The sequence below is a fragment of the Mastigoproctus giganteus genome, chromosome 6 (genome assembly GCF_048544385.1).
Source record: "Mastigoproctus giganteus isolate SK-2022 chromosome 6, ASM4854438v1, whole genome shotgun sequence".
Classification (NCBI taxonomy): Eukaryota; Metazoa; Arthropoda; class Arachnida; order Uropygi; family Thelyphonidae; genus Mastigoproctus; species Mastigoproctus giganteus.
This window is the reverse complement of record NC_143580.1, coordinates 229,159,626-229,179,319: the sequence shown is the minus strand read 5'-3', so window position 1 is coordinate 229,179,319 and position 19,694 is coordinate 229,159,626. Positions and strand designations below refer to the sequence as shown.

Genomic DNA, 19,694 nt, shown 5'->3' with positions numbered 1-19,694 from the left:
TGATGATACTGTTGGGAATGCCCTGAACTCTACATGATTTTCATCTTTATTCCCTGCATACTCTAAATTAGATAAATATAAAACATTTGGGAAAAAACAAAAGTAACCTTTGCTTCATCTTTAGGAATTTGATCATCTTCAAATACAAATATTTCGGGCTCTTTCTCCATGGTAGCTGTTTCAGTTGCTTCATTTTTTGGATTACTAGGTGGATCAGTATGTGAAGAATCATCTTCATAAGGCGAAGACGTGCTCTCAGCAGCACCTCCACTGTCATCTAATTCACTGTCTTGAGCAATTCTTTCCAACTCAGGAGAATTCAACTGGGATCCTTTACACATAAAAATGGAATCTGTAGCATCAGAAGGAGGAACCCTTAAAAATATAAATATTTCTCAATGTTAAATACTGCAGTATAAAAAATTCTTGAAATAATAAAAATATGAAATCAGAAAGAGAACTGCAATAAGACTAATTATAATCATTCTTATTTTAGGATTTGTGGAAGAGATTATTATGCAAGTACTGATTCAGCACATACTGCAGACTTAAAGATTATGTTTTAAGAGATGCCTCAGTGATAGTATAATTAATTAAATTCAGTGACTTAGACACATGCATTTTTTTTTTTTTTTTTTTTTTTTTTTATGAAAACCCCAAACACGAGAGGTATTAGAACCTATAGTACTTAGTACCGTGCTTAGGTCGGGGATTGAGAAGACAAGAGAAGATATTTGTTGACATTAGATTTGAACTTCTGTAGACTGTAATTTTCAGGAAACACATATGAAGGAAGGTTGTTCCAGAAAATGGCAGTCGAATGAATAAACAAAGAAGATGAAAAGTTGGTCCTGTGAGTTTGAAGTTGGACAGTAAATGGATGTTGACTGGTGGTGGCATGTGTTCGGACTGTTTTCAAAGAGAGAGTGGGAATTATAGAAGTCAATTCAGAAGAACAGTGCCCATGGAAGTATCTGTAGAAGAGGCATGCAGCAGAAACAGTATGTCTATGAGACAGCAAGTGGAGAGACTCAGTTAGAGACGAGTCATTAATTAACCTAACTGCCCTCTTCTGAATGGAATCTAGAAGCCTGAGAGAGGTTTTGGGGGCCCCGCCCCAGATGTGGGAACAATATTCCATGGTAGGGCGGATTTGTGATTTGTACAGAGTGAACAGCTGTTTGGAAGTAAAGTAAGGGGAGAGCGAAAGAGAACACCAAGTTTTTTGGATGCAGAGGGAGCAATATTTGTAATGTGATTGTGCCAAAAGAGATTAGAAGTCAGGGTAATCTCCAAAAGAGATATATCAACTTGCCTAGAAATCGGAGTGTCACCAAGAATCCTTTTTGCAAGATATAAGACAAGACTGAGTTTTAGAAGGATTGAAATCAACTGAGTTGCCGCTGACCGGGTTAGCCGGGTAGGTAAAGTGCCTGCCTAGCAACCCAAAGGTCGCGGGTTCGATTCCCGCCTCGGGCTGGATATATCACAATGGTGCCGAACCAACCAGTTGGTTGGATATCCCAGCCACGACACACGAAGGAAGCAAGAAAAAAAAAACTGGTTCCTTCGTGTATTGATCATATCATACGAAATAAATAAAACTGAGTTGCCTTTGCCCCACTGGAGAATTACCTGGAGATTTGCATTTAAGGAATTAGTAACGGATATTAGAGAAGTTGAAGCTGATTGAGCAGGGCAAGGTTTCTCAAAATGGAAAGCGGAATGCAATGTGCTATCATTGGCAAAACTATGGATAGGATTTACAGTCAATGGAAGAAGGTCATTAATATAAAAGAGGAAAAGAGTGGGGGAAAGAACTGAACCTTGGGGGACACCAGAATTAGTGGAGGAGTTAGAAGACAGAGAGCCTTCTACCATCATCATCAATGAGCAATTGGAGAGAAAACTGGATAACCAATTAAAAAAAACAGTTGGCAAACCATAAGATGGAAGCTTGGTTAGAAGACCTTTATGCCAAACACGATCAAAAGCCTTTGAGATGTCTAGAGCAACTGCTTGTGTTTCATCAAACGTTTTCATGGAATTTGTCCATAAATGGGTAACATAAGCCAGAATATCACCAGTGGATTGACACTGACGGAATCCATACTGGAGATCATTGATCAGACGAAATGTTTCTAGGTAGTTTAAGAGTTGGCAGTTAATTGATTTCTCAATTACTTTAGAAAGAGTAGAAGTAATTGCAATGGGAAGATAATGGATGGGAGGAATTTGTCACCCTTTTTAGGAACTGGCGGGATATGAGCAAATTTCCAAGCAGAAGGAAACAACTTTGGAATAAGAAAGTGAAAAAAGATGGCAAAGAACAGGAGTAAGTTCAGGAGCACAGGTTTTGAGAACAAGTGGAGAAATACCATCAGGACCTGGAGCTTTCTTAGCATCAAGATTAGTCAAAATCCTTCTGACATCCTTTTGACAGAAGACCAAAGGAGGCATTGAATGGAGCGTGTTGGGAATGGTGGGAGGTGTTTTACCAAGATCATTAATACACGAGTTGGAAGAAAAATGGGATGCTAGCAGGTCAGCTTTATCCTTAGCCAAAGTGGCAACAAAACCATCTGGTTTTGACAGAGGTGGGAGCAGAGATGGGAGACCAGAATGCTCGGCTACCTTTAGGGCAAGAAGCAAGTTTTCAACTCTTAGCCTGTTCAAAATCTAGTTTGGACTGATTAATAACTGCTTTACAATTGTTGCGAGCTTTGGTGTAGGCAGAAAATGAAATTGAAGAATTGGAAACAAGCCCATTAGGGTATGCAACATTCTTCTCCTGAATGGCCTTAGCACATTTATTGGAAAACCAAGGTTTAGATAAAGGATGAGATTTTAAAGTGGAGTGTTGGATAAAGGATTCCATTCCTACAAGAATAATTTCACTGACACGATCTGAGCAAGCGTTGACATCAGAAGTTTTGAAACAGTGAAGGAAAAGAAATCTCACATGTCATCCCATTTTGCATTCTTGTAATGCCAAAGAACACGAGGTTGGGAATATATATGAGATAAAGGCTCCATTGGAGAAGAGACAATCGCCTAAAGGACCACTCATTTCGATCGTGTACTTAGAAGGGTTGTTTGTGAGAAGAGGATCAAGTGTGGTGGATGTATGGTTAGGATTGTCTGGTATTCTTGTAGGTAAATGAACAATCTGTTCAAAGTCATTAGAAATTTTGTCAAAGGTTCCATTGGAGAAGAGACAATCACCAAGGTGTGATCTGAGGCGCCTAAAGGACCACTCACTTCGATCATGTACTTAGAAGGGTTGTTTGTGAGAAGATCAAGTGTCTGGTATTCTTGTAGGTAAATGAACAATCTGTTCAAGGTCATTAGTAATTGCAAAAGCCTCAGCATCATGACCAGCTGGGTCGGTGTGACTAGAAAACGGAAGCCAGCTGGAGTTGTGAACATTAAAATCACCAAGGAAAATTATCTCATTGTTAGGAAAGTTGGACTGGAGAAAGTCAAATTGCAAAGAGAGGAAGTCAAAGAGCTCTAAGTGATTAGTAAAATTGGGAGAATGGTAGACAACAGATGAATTTGACAGAATGAGGTGGAGAGATTTTAAGCCCGAGAAGATCAAAAAGAGAAGATTCCAAATTACCAAGTCTCTGACATGGAATATCGGAACAGACATATGCCCAAGTACCACCTTTGAGGCAAAAGGAATCATACAGTGAATAATTTGGCAACTGAGATGAGCAGTAATTGAATCAACCGATAACTGAGATTCTGTCAGAAAAAGTACATAGGGTTTGGAAGGCTGCAAGTGGAAATGAACATCGTTGAGATTAGAATTGAGACCACGTATATTTGTGAAATGATCTAGGAAGTGTTTGGGAGGTTTAGATCTTTTCGCAGATAAGCTTGCTCTATTAGTTAGACAATTCATGGTGTATTCAATAGTAAGAAAAAGTGGGAGGGGGGGACATGCTGTACGAAGTAATGAATTTTTTGGATAGGGCGTACACATGGTAAGAATATACCCAGATCCTTGACATAACGTGGCCTCGACAATTCTCCCCACATACACTCTACTCGGACTCCCTCCAGTCACTATCTGGCAGAGTAGAGGTAGTAAGATCATACACTAGCTTTTTCAGAAGCCTCCTAAAGAGTTACCAATAGGTTCAGTCCGGTGTACTAATTAGTGGCTGGCCTGCGAACACCATTTTAGAGCTGTACCCTCGAAATGTAAGGAAGATTGGATTTTGCCATGATGTCCATCATAACCTCAAAAGTCATCAGTCATAATGCATGATGGAAGAGATGGGGAAGGGTTGCCCGGAACTTAGCTCTGGATACCATACATGGGTTCCACCACTTCAAGCTTCCAATAAGCAAAGTGGTGGTATTGCCCCAGTTGATGAGAGTCATCTACCACCTAGTATTGCCTAGTAACACAGAGGGGCGGCATTCCTCCATGTGGTGTGGACGCCATACCTCATGGAGGAAAAAGTACAAAGGGTTTGGAAGACTGCAAGTTGGTTCACACCTGGGTGGTCACCCACAGTGTGCTTGTGTATGGGGGTTATACCCAGGATTACTAACAGTCCTACCATCGTGAAGGAGGAAGCAGAGGATTTGGCTGTCACAGACTTTCCGGACTTCACCAAAATTGGGTCCACTTGACTTGAGTGTCAACCGAATATCAGTTCCATCAGTGTTTTAGACTCCCAGGTAGCAAGTACAGCTTGTCTGGCATATCTGAGAGAATGTCTGTGACAACCTGAAGGACCTAATATACAGAATCAGAAAAGAAATCAGAGCATATACAGACATCAGACAAGAAATCAGCCACTTGTGTAATTTTTCTATTAATAACGTGTAACTACTCATTCAGCATGAACTCCTTCATGGATTTTCATGAAAAGTACGGATTCAACTAGAACCTTCAATGGTCTTCTATCAGGCCATTCTGAAAACAAATGAGCCCATAATTCAATCAAGCTTCATGGATGCTCTTGTTGTATTTTCACTTTCCATTCAAGATAGTCCCATATCTCTACTGCCTTATGGAAAAAATGTGGAACCACACTTGTAAAGCCATTACTTCACTTAATAAAATTGGTATTTAAGAGTGGAATCTATCCAGCTCAACTGAAAAAGGCCTTTGTTACCCCTCTTTACAAAAAAGGAGACCCATCATCACCCAACAATTACAGACCAGTTTGTCAATTGAATACACTCTCAAAGATAATTGAATCCATTGTAATGAAGCAGCTATTTAACTTTATGAAACTTAATTTGTCAGATTACTCTCACGGATTTAGCAAGGGTCATTCCACCTGCACAGATATGATTTTGTTTGTTTCGAATATATCCCAGGCGCTTAAGGAAGGAAAACAAGTCGCCTCCATCTTCCTTGATTTAAGCAAAGCCTTCGACAAGGTAGTCCATCAGAGACTAATCAACAAACTGCATCACTATGGTCTCAGAGGACAGGCACTAAAGTGGATTGAAAACTACTTGGAAGGTAGAGAAATGTCCGTGACATTTAAAGGTAAAACCTCACATCCCTTCAAGCCTGAAATTGGTGTCCCACAGGGTTCATCCTTAGGCCCGCTATTATTTCTTATCTACATCAACGACCTGCCAAGCACCCTTGGAGACTACCAAATCAAAATCAACATATTTGCAGACGACATAAAAATCTATAAAGCAATTTGCAGTACCAATGACTGCATCATCCTAAACGAAGCTCTTCGAGTTTTTCAGTGGCTGAAGGAGAACAAAATGGCAGTCAATGAAAACAAGTGTGAGCTGATGAGCTTTGCTAATGCACACAAGAAAAACAAATTTAATTTTTCTTATTGTATCAACAACAAGGCAATCAAAAAAGTTAGTACAGCCAAAAATTTAGGTATCTTTATTAAAGAATCATTTTCCTTTGATGTCCATGTCTCTAACATTGTGAAGGCAGCTAGCAAAAAACTAGGTTCCCTGAAAAGAATTAACCGAGACTTCAATCAGTTGGCACTTTTCGTCTTTCTTTACAAAATCTATGTTAGGTCAGCCCTAGAATTTGCCTCACAGGTCTGGTCCCCACATGTTGCTTACCAAAAATTAGAAATTGAAAATATTCAACAAAGAGCAATCCAGTACGTTTGCTTTAAAAGTGGCCTTGAATACAATGAGAAATCCTACCAAGAGTGGTGTGTATTCTTTGGACTTGGAACGCTGGTAAAAAGAAGAGATAAAGCCGATTTACTCCTTCTTAACCAGCTGTTAAATGGTACCCTGAATTGCCCTCATCTCGTCTCACAAATAAATTTCAATGCACCGACAAGAGCGTTAAGAAACCATCCACTGCTGAAACCATCCTATGTGAGAACAAATTATGGATACTACAACTTCAAGAGGCAACTGAAATTGCTAACCTCATTCGTTACCTGCCCTTAAAATGGACTCTTCCTGTGTAATGTGTGTGAAGAAATACAAGTGCTCTGCCTTACTCCTACCTGTTCACTTAAATAGGACGGATCAGTCCTACTTTTATTTATTTAGTTTTATTTTATCTGTACATTTCAATTCACTAGTCTTCTTATGTACATTTACTTTTCTCTTTACTTTGGGAAATGTATACTCCAAACTTCTGCTTTGAAGCTGTGTAATAATGCTTTGTAGCTGCATCCTCAAGCACATTTGTTTGCTGTTTGTAGCTGATAACAATAATAACATACATTCTCAATAGGATTTAAACATGGGAGACTTGGCTGGTCAATTTAAATGGTCTTTCATTTCCTTGCGTTCTTCATGCTAGTTTAAAAGGGTAGAAGTCCTGTGGACCAGACACTTTTCATCCTGGAATACAGGAGTATTTAAAATCATGTATATCCCTCAAATGCTCAGCAAAAGGAACAATCTGATCATCCAGAATATTTGCATAGCCAGCCTGAATCTTGGTTAGTATTTTAAGTTGGGGGGGGGGGGACAGATCATAATAGTTAAATACTCCCCAAAAGCATTGCTGACCCACAACCAGATCGTATGACACCTGCACAGTCTGAATGAAATGCCTCAATTCTTCTGTTGTGAGCATTAGTATTAGTAGAGGCGTATGATGCAAGAAAGCAAGCTTATGCAGCATCAGCCAAAAAAAAACCACGCTCCCATTTCACCCCTCCATTCATTCCAAGTACCTGTCCAGCTCAGCCTTAAATTTATTTAGGCTATCAACTTCCACAACAAAGGAAGGAAGTCTGTTCCACCAACCAACCACCCACCCGCTGGCTAAAGGCAAACTTCCGCACATCTATTCTACATCTGTCTTTCCTCAATTTTAATTTATGCCCTCTCAAATGACTATTCTGAGCAAGAGGTGTTGGCATCATTAAAGTATAGGCAAAATTTGGATTCATCAGACTGCATCACAGTTTCCATCACCAACAGTCCAGTTTAATACCTTTTAGCTCATTAGCCAGGCTTCTTTATGTACAGCTGTTAACACTGGTCTTTTTTAGAGGGGTGGGGCACTATTCTGACAATCCATGGTATGCAATTCTTTTTGTAGTATTCCCTCAGAAATCAGCTAAAGTCCTTGGTTAACTGTTTGCAACAGTTCTTTTCTTGTCTTGTTTGAAATCTTTTGTTTACTGAAAATGACATTAGTTGCCAGTCAAAATCACTTAGCATAGACTTTTGAGCAAAATTCTGCTGCTGATTTCTGTTTGACACATGTCACTAATTAAACTTTTATTACTTAAAAAAGTTAAATTACATTTAACTAATTAATCACAATAATTAGTTGTTCAACCCACTGGTACACATATATCATTAATTTTAAACTTTATAATATGAAACCAAAATTATATATGAAAACTGGATGATTACCTTGAGGAGTCTTCTGATATAAAATCATGAAAGCCTCCAATGGCCTGAATAATAAGAGTTATAAAGTGATTTAAGAAAGTGTGTAACCCCAATCTAACAATAAGCTGCAGAAGAAATGAACGATGATACAATTTCATGTGCTTGCATGAAGAAATATCTGGTTCAAATAAACGAGTAAGTGTTTTCAGAAGTTTGTTAACAGTTTCTTGAGGCCCCAAGGATTGTGATACATGTCCAAATAAGTGCCAGGTTGCTGAGAGAGCTGTATGGGGATCTTCAAACATTTCTTGCAAATATGGAATAAGCAGACTGGTTCCTTCTGGGTTCAGTTTAGAAAGAAGTGAACTAAGAGTCTGGGCTGCATATTTTATTTTTGCCTGTGCTAATTTGTTAACAGTCTCATACTTCAGTGACCAAGATATTTCTCTAGTGAGAGTCTGGTCAAGTTGACAGGAATAACAGTTTAGCTGGTTAAGGAATTTATACAGCTCAGGAAAATAAGGTGGAAATGGAAGATTATGAATCAGTGGCTGGAGAAACTGATGAGCTGATGGAGGAGGTAAGCCATTTGCTGATACTGGAGGATAACGTAGAGGCAACTGACTAGGACCAATCTCTGTGTGATCTGCTTCTTGAGAACTTGAAGAGAGCTGAAGCAACAGTTGAATTACATACTGGAAACACCTGTAAATTAAATCAATAGTTCTTTTGAGTAGAAATAGGAATTAATACAGTCAATTTAATTTTTTACGTGAAAAATAAATTCTTCTTTTAATCTGTAGGAAGCTTTTCATTGATAAATTAAAAGAATTATAACTGAATTTACTTAATTTAGAGAAAGATATGATATTTGAGGAGAATTCTACTTAAAGCTTTTGTCTTTATATTAATTATTTCTGGATGTTTAGAATAAGGGCAATAAAATTTACTGATTAAAAAAATTTAATCCCAGCATAAAGTAATTGCTAAACCAACAAAGTAGTTAAGGTAACGTGTTGCCTGTACCACTGAAATCTGTTGCTCTCAATTAAGTTTAAGTTATGTTTCTCTATTTAGCAATATATAAAAAAAGTTTCCTAGCATAGAAACTCTGCACAAGATTGAGTAATTTGGTGGACTGTGGCAAGGCACAGACCACCTTAATCGGTGAATAATACCAGATTAATACTAGAGATTAATTCATTCCAGCAGCCATTTATTGTGCAACTAGCAACAACAAGGATGAAGAGCAGAGAAACCAGAGACCAACAGAAAACAAAGTGCAAAGACAAGGAACCACCAGCCTGGGAAAGAAGGCTACAGCAGAAGACAGAAGAGCTAAGAGTGAAGATACACCAACTGAATCAGTATCAAAAGGGTAACAGAAAATGATCAGAAAAGCAAAGACCATACACAAGAAAGACAACAATCACAGCAAACACAAGAACTATATTAAGAGGACTGAAGAATATCTGAACATCCTCAAGCAGAACATCCTTGCACTCAGCAAAAGACTTAATCAATACAGGGAGAGTGCCCAGAGGAAAACAGACAACTGAACTGGATATCTGAAGAAAACCAGAAAGCCTTCTTCAGGAACACTGGACAACAGGAGAAGAAGGGGTTTTTTTTTTTTTTTTTGTTTGTTTGTTAGTTGTTGGCACATCAGCTTTGGTGGCCATAATGCACCTCCCAAAGTTTTTGCATTTTACTCTGATCCAAGTCCGAAGCGGGATTCGAACCCGTGGCCTTTGGGTTGCTAGGCAGGCACTTTACCCACCTGGCTAGCCCGGTCAGCGAAAAGGAGGGTAATGTATCCCCTGACCAGAAGGTACTTGAGGAGTTCTGGGGAAACCTGTGGAGCTGCAAAGTTAGCCATAATGGCTGCACCCCCCCCCCCCTAGTTGGACTTAGAATGGAAGTTGTTATGTTGTTTGTTATTTTGATTTTTAGGAGCATTAGCAACTAAGGCCATATTGCTCCGGGATATGCGGTGGTCATTTCGTGACCTTTCCGCATCCTTCGTATTTGGTGGTGACGGGCTCAAACCCCGGTCTAATCAAGAAGCGTGTGCTATGCACTGCTGCTCCTTCCCACCTGGCTACGGAGGCGCCTTTAGAATGGAAGAAAACCCAAGGACATACAAGAAATGACAGAATGGGAGATATAGGAGGAAGCAGTACAACCAGTGACGCGTTAATGCTACGGCCAAACTGGCCATGGCCGTGGGCCTCACCCGAAGAGGAGCCTCATTTTCAGTGTAAATATTTTCTTAAGTAGTGATAAAAACATAACTTGCTAAGTATTCAAATTTTATTCTTATACCTTTTTATTGTACAATAAATAAGTTAAAAGTTTCTACTAAAATTGCTTTTATTAGTATTTATTTTTCAAGTCAAAAAACATAAAAACATTTTTGACCTCTTATTTTACATTTTTATCAAGGAATTATTATTCAAAATATAAATATAAAAACCTATATAGTATTTGTATTTATATGTATGTGTAATATATATAATTAATAATAATAAGTTATAGTGAAAAATCATAATGGCTAAAAATGAATGAAAAATTAATATATTGAGCTGGTTTATGGACCTGGGCACTGCTAGTGATAGCAGAAGTACCCAGGTACCCAGCAACCATAATGAATTATAGATACATAACTCATACTCTAGTAGGTTATAGTACATTCTTATCTAATCTATATATATATATATATATATACAGGGTGATTCACTACCAGTGCAACAAACTTGCAGGAGGTGTAGGGGGCACAAAGACGAATCGGAATCACATAGCATTGCAGGGTCCGAAATGCCTTCGTCATGCGGTAGAGGACGTTGAACGGGAGGTCGCGTGAACAGGGATCCCACTGGAAGTCAGCATTTGCGAACCGGTTCCCGAGGCAGTAGGATGGACGAGTATTCAAACGTTGAACTGGCCGACATGCACCTCGCGTATGGAGCTGCGGACTGTAATGGGCGTGCTGCTCTGCGCTTGTACCAGGAACGTTTCCCGCACAGGCGTGCTCCTCATCATACGATTTTCGCACGTGTGCACAGAAGGTTATGTGAGACTGGTTGTTTCACGAGAGGCACCATGAATCGAGAGCAAACAACGAGGACGCCAGAAAATGAGGAGAATGTCCTACGTCTTGCAGAAGGCAATCCGAGTACGAGTACTCGAGCGATAGGCCAACGATTGGGTATTTCCCAATCAACTGTATGGAGGATACTGTCAACAAACCAAATGAGTTCATAAAATCTGCAACGCGTCCAATCATTGGAGCCTGTGGATTATCCACTCCGGAGGACTTTTGCTACTTGGTTTCTTTAACAGAAACGGTTCACAAATGCTGACTTCCAGCAGGATCGTTGTTCACGCGACCTCCCATTCAACGTCCTCTACCACATGATGAAGGCATTTCGGACCCTGCAATGCTATGTGATTTTGATTCGTCTTTGTGCCCCTTACACCTCCTAAAAGTTTGTCGCACTGGTAGTGAATCACCCTGTATATATATACAGGGTGTCTCAAAAATATTGGTACAAATGTTTAGGGGAGGTAAGTAACATCTAAAGGAATGTGAATCGCATAGGAACCCATAACCGGAAACGTCACTGTAAGTCGGTACACGGCACTGTTCATCAGTTCGCGAGAGGGAAAATTTCTGGTTTACTCATTCAAGCAGTAGTCGCCACACGAAAGGCATGCATCGATATACGAACTGTGAGCGGGCAGACATGCACCTAGTGTATGGATTTGCAGAGGGCCCACACGGTGTGCGCCCCCATGCGGCACAACATCACTTCGCAATAAATGTGTGTGCAGATATGGTCGGTGACTGCTTAGTCAGCCCATACCTGTTACCATTCCGCATGAACTCCGCTAAATATCGGATCTTTCTTGAACAAGTTCTACCAGGGTTACTTGACGATGTTCCAGCAAATGTGAGACACAACATTTGGTTTCAACATGACGGGGCGCCTGCCCATTATGGAAGGTGTATTTGTGACCATTTGAACAGGCGTTTTGGGCGTCGGTGGATTGGCCGTGGTGGACCTGTTGCTTGGCCCCCACGCTCACCTGATTTATCGAGCCTTGATTTCTTTCTGTGGGGGGGGCCCTCAAATCTATCGTGTATGTGGAGACAGAAATGGATCTCGTGGCGAGACTCTTCTGCGCTGCTGCTACTGTCAAAGAAACTCCAGGTGTGTTCGACCGTGTCCGCCAGTCCATGCTGCGTCGGTGTCACGCATGCATCGCGTCTCATGGTGGAACCTTCGAGCATCTGTTGTAACACCATGAAATGCATCCATCTCGTACTCCACTGTTAATATTATGTCAAATAAATGTTTGCCACTAATTACTGTCATGTGTCATTTCTGCTTCTTGTGTCTCTGCTACTACTTTCCCGTGCCGTTTCCGGTTAGGGGATTCCTATGCGATTCACATTCCTTTAGATGTTACCTACCTCCCCTAAATGTTTGTACCAATATTTTTGAGACACTCTGTATATATAGGGTGTCTCAAATACAAATAAATTAGAATGGAAGTTAAAAATAAAAAATAAAATAATGCCAGCAGTATGGCAAGACAAGAGCAAAAATAGCTGAAATTAAACTTAAAAATCAAACCAACCAGTGAGGAAAGAGAGGGGTAACAAGAGTAAAAATATTGCAGCAGAAAATCTCTAAGATAATTTAGAACATCTAATTATAAGAATAATAATTCATTAAATTTTGAAAGCCAATTAAAATATAAATTTAACGGCGTCCCCTCTGATGGGCACCAGGTCCAAATTTATGTGAAATATCACCAACAGAGATCTAGACCACTACAATAAAATAAAACAAAAATAAACCAAAAATAGACTGACCATTATGCCCCATCTCAACAGAGAACCACAAGGCCAATAATGGTCAATGAATCGCTGCATTTCGATCGCTAGACAAATCGCCGCAAAGGCAAGTCGATCAAAAGATCAGTCCGCCACTTGATCCCCACATCGAACTGCCAATGCAGAGGACTTGAACAGTGGTGGTCCTGATGCAGCAAAAATTAAAAATAGAACGGATACAAGCACTCCAGTGCAAAGCCACACTACTGACAAAAGTAATCTTAACCAGTTTATATAGACAAAAAATGAACCATGGATGGCAGCACAGGTGCAGCGTTAGCAATTCGTCCACTACTGTCATGTGATATACTTATACATATATTTGAATAACGTTTAAAATAACTGAATCTTTTATAATAAAAATAAAATGGTACAGCAAACATCAGAGGCAACAAAAAAGCATATTCCTCTACATGATGCTTGAAATATAACCATACAAATAAATTAGAATGAGAGTTAAAAATAAAAAATAAAATAATGCCAGCAGTATGGCAAGACAAGAGTGAAAATAGTCGAAATTAAACTTAAAAATCAAACCAACCAGGGAGGGAAGAGAGGGGTAACAAGAGAAAAATATTGCAGCAGAAAATAATTCATTAAATTTTGAAAGCCAATTAAAATAGAAATTTAATGGCGTCCCCTCTGACGGCCATTAAATTTCTATTTTAATTGGCTTTCAAAATTTAATGAATTATTATTCTTATAATCAGATGTTCTAAATTATTTCTCTGCACAATGAACAATTGTACAGAGAAATAGAGTGGGCTAGTAAATCAGAATGTCTTATAATGGGGGATTTAACTTTCCAGATATTGGCTGGAACTTGTGGTTTGGTCACTCACACACTAGTAAGACTTTTTTGGATTTATTGGATGATTGTTTTCTGCAGCAGCATATTCGAGAGGCAACCAGAGAGTGTAATACTCTTGATCTGGTTATCAGCAGTGATCATTTGTGTATTAAGAATTTGCAGATAAAGGAACCATCAGGTGGCAGTGATCACAGTGTACTGATGTGGGATTTACTTAAAGATTTAATTACCATCAGGGGTAAAGGAAAGGGTTTTTGCTTCCGTAAAGGTGAGTACAGTGGTCTCAGACAGTTTTTAAATTCTGTACAGTGGAATCAACTGACGATGTTACCAACAGTAAATTCTAAGTGGGAAGCATTCAAGGAATTAATCGTGGAAGCTACTAAAAGTTTCATAAAAGAAATACTGTTCAAGGCCTAAATGGTTGTCAAATGAACTAACGAGACTCGTGGCAGAGAAGAAAAATGCATGGGATCCATATAAATTATCAGGCGACACAGAAGCCTATGGCAGATATAAGCTAGTCTGTAATCACGTCACAAAGGAGGTTAGGCAGGCGAAGGCAGATTACGAAAAACTTTTGGCAAATGATGCTAAGAAAAACAGCAGGATTTCTTTACTTATATAAACTCTAAAAGGAAGGGGATGAATCTGATTGGTCCACTTGATATTGATCGTTCGACTGTTGATGATCCTGCTCAGATAGCAAACAAACTGAATGAGTATTTTGCATCTACATTCACACATGAGGAATTATTAAAAATGGCAGAAGGTTATCAAATTGTAGCAGGGTACTTTATGATTTTGTAATAACTGAGAGCAAAGTGGAGGAGAAATTGTTGAAGTTAAACATAAGAAAAGCACCTGGGGTGGATGGGATCTATCCAGTTATATTAAAGGATGCAGCAAAGCAACTAAGCAAACCCTTAGCCATAATTATGAGAGCATCCTTGGACTCAGGGGAGGTTCCCACGGACTGGAGATGTGCAAATGTATCCCCAATTCACAAAGGGGGATTGAAGGGTGACACGAGTAATTACACACCAGTTAGTTTAACTTCTGTTCCGGGTAAAATAATGGAGTCACTGGTAAAAGATGCATTGCAGGATCATCTAGACAAGACTGCAGCAATAATTCAGACACAGCATGGGTTTGTTAAGGGAAAGTCTTGTCTGACAAATTTGATTAGTTATTATGATGTGGTTACAAAGGAACTGGATGCAAAAAATAATTTTGATATCATATATTTGGATTTCAGGAAAGCTTTTGACACTGTTGCACATGGAAGACTATTGTCCAAATTGGAGCAGAATGGTATTAAGGGTAAGTTGCTACAATGGATAAAAGGATGGTTGAGTGGGAGAAGACAGAGGGTGGTAATGAATGGGTACTGCTCTTCATGGACTAATGTTAATAGTGGAGTCCCACAGGGTTCGGTGTTGGGTCTTCTGTTGTTTTGTATATTTATCAATGATATCGATGAAGGTATATCAGGCTTAGTGTTGAAGTTTGCAGATGATACAAAGGTAGGCAGGATTGTTAATGACATTAATGGTAGTGTGCTACTGCAACAGGATCTAGATAATTTGGGCAGATGGGCTAAGAAGTGGCAACTGAAGTTTAACCTTGACAAATGCAAAGTACTGCATATGGGTAGAAGTAACCCGAGAGAAAAGTACCAACTGTGTGGTATTACACTAAGGTTGTAGAAAATGAAAAAGACCTGGGAGTAATTGTGCAGTCAGATATGAAGTTTTCTGAGCAATGCAGACAGGCTGCCAGGGCAGGTCATGAGGTTTTGTCAATGATATATAGGAATTTTGCTAGCAGAGAGAAGGAGGTGATTATCCCTCTGTATAAGGCAATGGTCAGGCCGTGCCTTGAGTACTGTGTACAGGACTGGAGGCCTCATTTTAGGAAGGATGTAGATTTGCTTGAGCGTGTACAGAGAAGGGCAACAAGATTGGTGAGAGGGAATGAAGGGATCCTCTTACCAAGAGAGGCTTACGTTCTGCAAATTGCAGCGACTGGAGACTAGGCACCTGTGCAGTGATCTGATTGAAGTGTATAAGGCCTTGAAGAGGTTGAGCACGCTGAATTCTGATGGGATCCTTTCACTTGTTCAGATTACGAACCTAAGGGGGCATAAATTCAAATTAAGAAAAGACAGATGTAGAATAGATGTGTGGAAATTTGCCTTTAGCCAGCAGGTGGTTAATTGCTGGAACAAACTTCCATCTGTCGTTGTGGAAGTTGATAGGCTGAATAATTTTTGAGGAACTGGACAGGCATTTGGAGGGAATGGTGTGATATTTTTTTTTTTTTTTTGGCTGATGCTGCACAAGCTCATACACTTGCTTTCTTGCATCACATGCCACTACTACTATTTTAGAGATTTTCTGCTGCAATATTTTTACTCTTGTTACCCTTCTCTTCCCTCCCTGGTTGGTTTGATTTTTAAGTTTAATTTCGACTATTTTCGCTCTTGTCTTGCCACTGCTGGCATTATTTTATTTTTAACTCTCATTCTAATTTATTTGTATGGTTATATTTCAAGCATTATGTAGAGGAATATGCTTTTTGCTGCCTCTGATTTTGCGGTACCATTTTATTTTTACTATGAAAGATTCAGTTTCCAACTATTTTAAACGTTATTCAAATATATGTATAAGTATATATTTATATAGTAGTAATATTAAACTGTTAAGAAGCAAAAAAAAAAGGAAAATAAAATAACAAAAGTTATCATATGTGTAATGCTCCAAAACGTGCCGCACGGCAGTAAGTAAAGGAAACAAAAGGATGCGTTGTTTTGTTTTTAACGTAAATAAAGTGTCTATGAAAATGGAAATGAAAAAAATACACCAAGTGCCTGAACTAAGAGAAGCTTAAGGGATAGTAGAAACTGGAAGTGAAGTAGTGGTGAAAAAGTGAAAGAATTTGAAAAACCTAGTACAAAAATGAACTGGGACTGAGGAAGCAAACAATATGCAAAAATAATTTTATACAAATAAATAAAAAATAATAAATAAATAACACAGTATTCAGATATGGGAGGGCAATTTTAGCAAGAGGTTGAATCAAGGGATGGCAAATATGCAAAATCTGAATACAGTAAATGAAAAGATGATACATAGCAAAGATGATAAATGAATAGATGATACAGGGGACTACTCCTGACCAAGCTTGCTTATACCAGAACCCTTTCTTTAAGGTTGGGCGTTACACACATCTTTGTATCTTTGTACATAGAGTAAGTTCAGTATTTTTAATGACTTTTTCTACACTTTTTATCTTTATACTGTCTTTTCCTTTTTTTTCCCCGTTTGTAAAACTATTAGTGTAATACGAGGGTGATACGACTGCTCCGACCATCCTGCATCCTATTGCTATTTTTGTCTTCTTTTGACCATCTTTATCTCCCCTTCCCCACCCCAAGAATTTTACCATTCCCTATACCATTTGCTTGTCCACACTTTTTGATCAAATTTCTCTGCTGTATATTTGAATTTTTACATTTTTTAACCACGTTAATTTAATTACTTTTTACCTCTTCCACACTTTACAAACATTTGTATTATATTTCACATTACATTTTTGTAAATTTGTATTAAATTTAAAATTACATTATTAACTTAATTTTTACACTGCGTTGGGACTACCTTGTCTGTTAGTATTACAATAAAGGCTGCATATTTTCTCCCACACTTTTTCCGAAACTATAGATAAGTTTGATTATGCAGTGCCTGATACATTGTCAAGAGTAGTCCCCTGATGAAATTCCTGGCTATGTATCATCTTTTCATTTACTGTATTCAGATTTTGCATATTTGCCATCCCTTGATTCGACCTCTTTCTAAAATTGCCCTCCCATATCTGAATACTGTGTTATTTATTTCTTTATTATTTTTTATTTATTTGTATAAAATTATTTTTGCATATTGTTTGCTTCTTCAGTCCCAGTTCATTTTTGTATTAGGCTTTTCAAATTCTTTCACTTTTTCACCACTACTTCACTTCCAGTTTCTACTATCCCTTAAACTTCTCTTAGTTCAGGCACTTTATTTACGATACAAACAACACATTATACATATACACACACACACACACATATATATATGTATATAGATATATAAAAAACACACACATATTAGTATTAGTATTAGTAATAGCCGCATGGTGCAAGAAAGCCTATGGCTTATGCTGCACCAGCCAAAAAAAAAAAAAAAAAAACCTGCACGCACATGTATGTACACACACACACACACACACACACACACACACACACACACACACACACACACACACATGTATATATGTATATTTAAATAATGTTTGAAATAATTAAAAACTGAATCTTACATAAAAAAGGGAGTAAAGCATACATCAGAGGAAGCAAAAAATATTTTCCTCTACATGACACTTGAGATATAAACTTAAGTGAGAATAATGATAAAAAAATAAATAAATAAATAAATAAAAATATCAGCAGCATGGCAAGACAGAAGAGCAAAAATTGTGAAATTATACATAACGATCAAACCAACAGAGAGGGAAGAGAATAAAATTATTGCAGCAGAAACTCTCAAAGAAAATTTAGAAGTAAATTTTAGAACCATCCATAGTTCACGTTTTGCCTATATAATCTGGTTAAGATTACTTTTGTCAGTGGTGTGGCTTTGCATTTGAGTGCTTGTATCTGTCCTATTTTTAATTTTTGCTGCATCAGGACCACCGCTATTCAAGTCTTCTCCATTGGCGGTTCAATCTGGGGATCGGATGGTAGACTAATCTTTCAATCGATTCACCTTTGCGGCAATTTGTCTAGCGATCGAAATGCAGCGATTCCCTGACCATTATTGGCCTTGTGGTCCTCTGTTGAGATGGGGCATAATGGTCAACCTATTTCTGTTTTTGTTTTATTTTATTTTATTGTAGTTGTTCATATCTCTGCTCGTGATATTTCACATAAATTTGGACCTGGTGCCCGTCAGAGGGGGTGCCGTTAAATTTCATTTAATTGGCTATTCAAAATTTAATTGATTATATTTTATTATCTTTGTATTTAGACTTCTAAATTTTCTTCGAGAGTTTCTGCTGCAATAATTTTATTTTCTTCCTTCCCTGTTGGTTTAATCGTTTGCATGCATGTTTGATTGTTTGCATGCACGTTTGATCGTTTGCATGCGCAAAGGCGTTTAATCAGTGCCTACAATAGGCACGCGAGCATCGAAACTGGACCTTGAATGATTGGAAGAAGGTCGTCTGGTCCAATGAATCATGTTTCCTGTTGCACCACGTGGGCGGCAGGGTAAATGTACATCGTTTACCTGGGGAAGTGATGGTGCCTGTATGCACCGTGGGATGAAACCAAGCCGGTGTCGTGCTTTGGGTGATGCTCTGCTGGAATACCCTGGATCCAGTCATCCATGTGCTGGGCACTCTGACGTCTACCACATACCTAAACATCATTGCTGACCAGGTACACCCTTTCATTGCAACGGTCTTCCCCCTGGCGCTGCCGTCTTTCAGCAGGATAATGGCCATGTCACACCGCCTGGTTTGTTCGAGACTGGTTTGTGGAACATGAGGAAGACTTCCAGGTATTGCCCTGGCCTCCAAATTTTCCAGACATCAACCCCATCGAGCATCTGTAGTTTGTGTTGGAACTGCAACTCCGATCTGCGGCATCTCAACCATGGACTTTACAGGAGTTAAAGGATCCGCTGGTTACGTGTTGGTACCAGATACCACAAAACATATTTAGAAACCTTGTAGCATCCATGCCTCATCGGGTACAAGCTGTTTTAGCTGCACGTGAAGGACCAACATCATATTAGGTAGGCGGGCATGTTTTGGCTTATCGGTGTATACATGTCTATCTACTTATACATATACACTGAGCAATCACTGAATTATGACCACTTACCTAATACTGTGTTGGACAATCGTTTACATGGATAAGAGCTGCTATCTGCCTAGCAGTAGTGAGACATATAGGTGTCATCTATTTCGATGCTGTGGAAAGCCTGCAAAGCATTTCAGTGTCAGAATACATGACGGCTATACATCCATACGCCTCACTTCCCATTTTAAAACATCCCACAGGTGTTCAACTAGATTGAGGTTAAGCAAATTTGGAGGCCAATG

General features: G+C 38.9%; 1 protein-coding gene across 1 annotated transcript in view; it reads right to left on the bottom strand.

The window, feature by feature from the left end:
- Wdr81 (WD repeat domain 81) overlaps positions 1–19,694 on the bottom strand; it is a 290,101-nt gene that overhangs the window by 152,755 nt on the left and 117,652 nt on the right. The window contains exons 14-15 of the mRNA XM_090376768.1: positions 7,852–8,535; positions 108–375 (exon numbers count right to left, since the gene is read on the bottom strand). Of these exons, the coding sequence (XP_090232894.1) occupies positions 108–375; positions 7,852–8,535 (952 nt within the window). The remainder of the gene's footprint in view (positions 1–107; positions 376–7,851; positions 8,536–19,694) is intronic.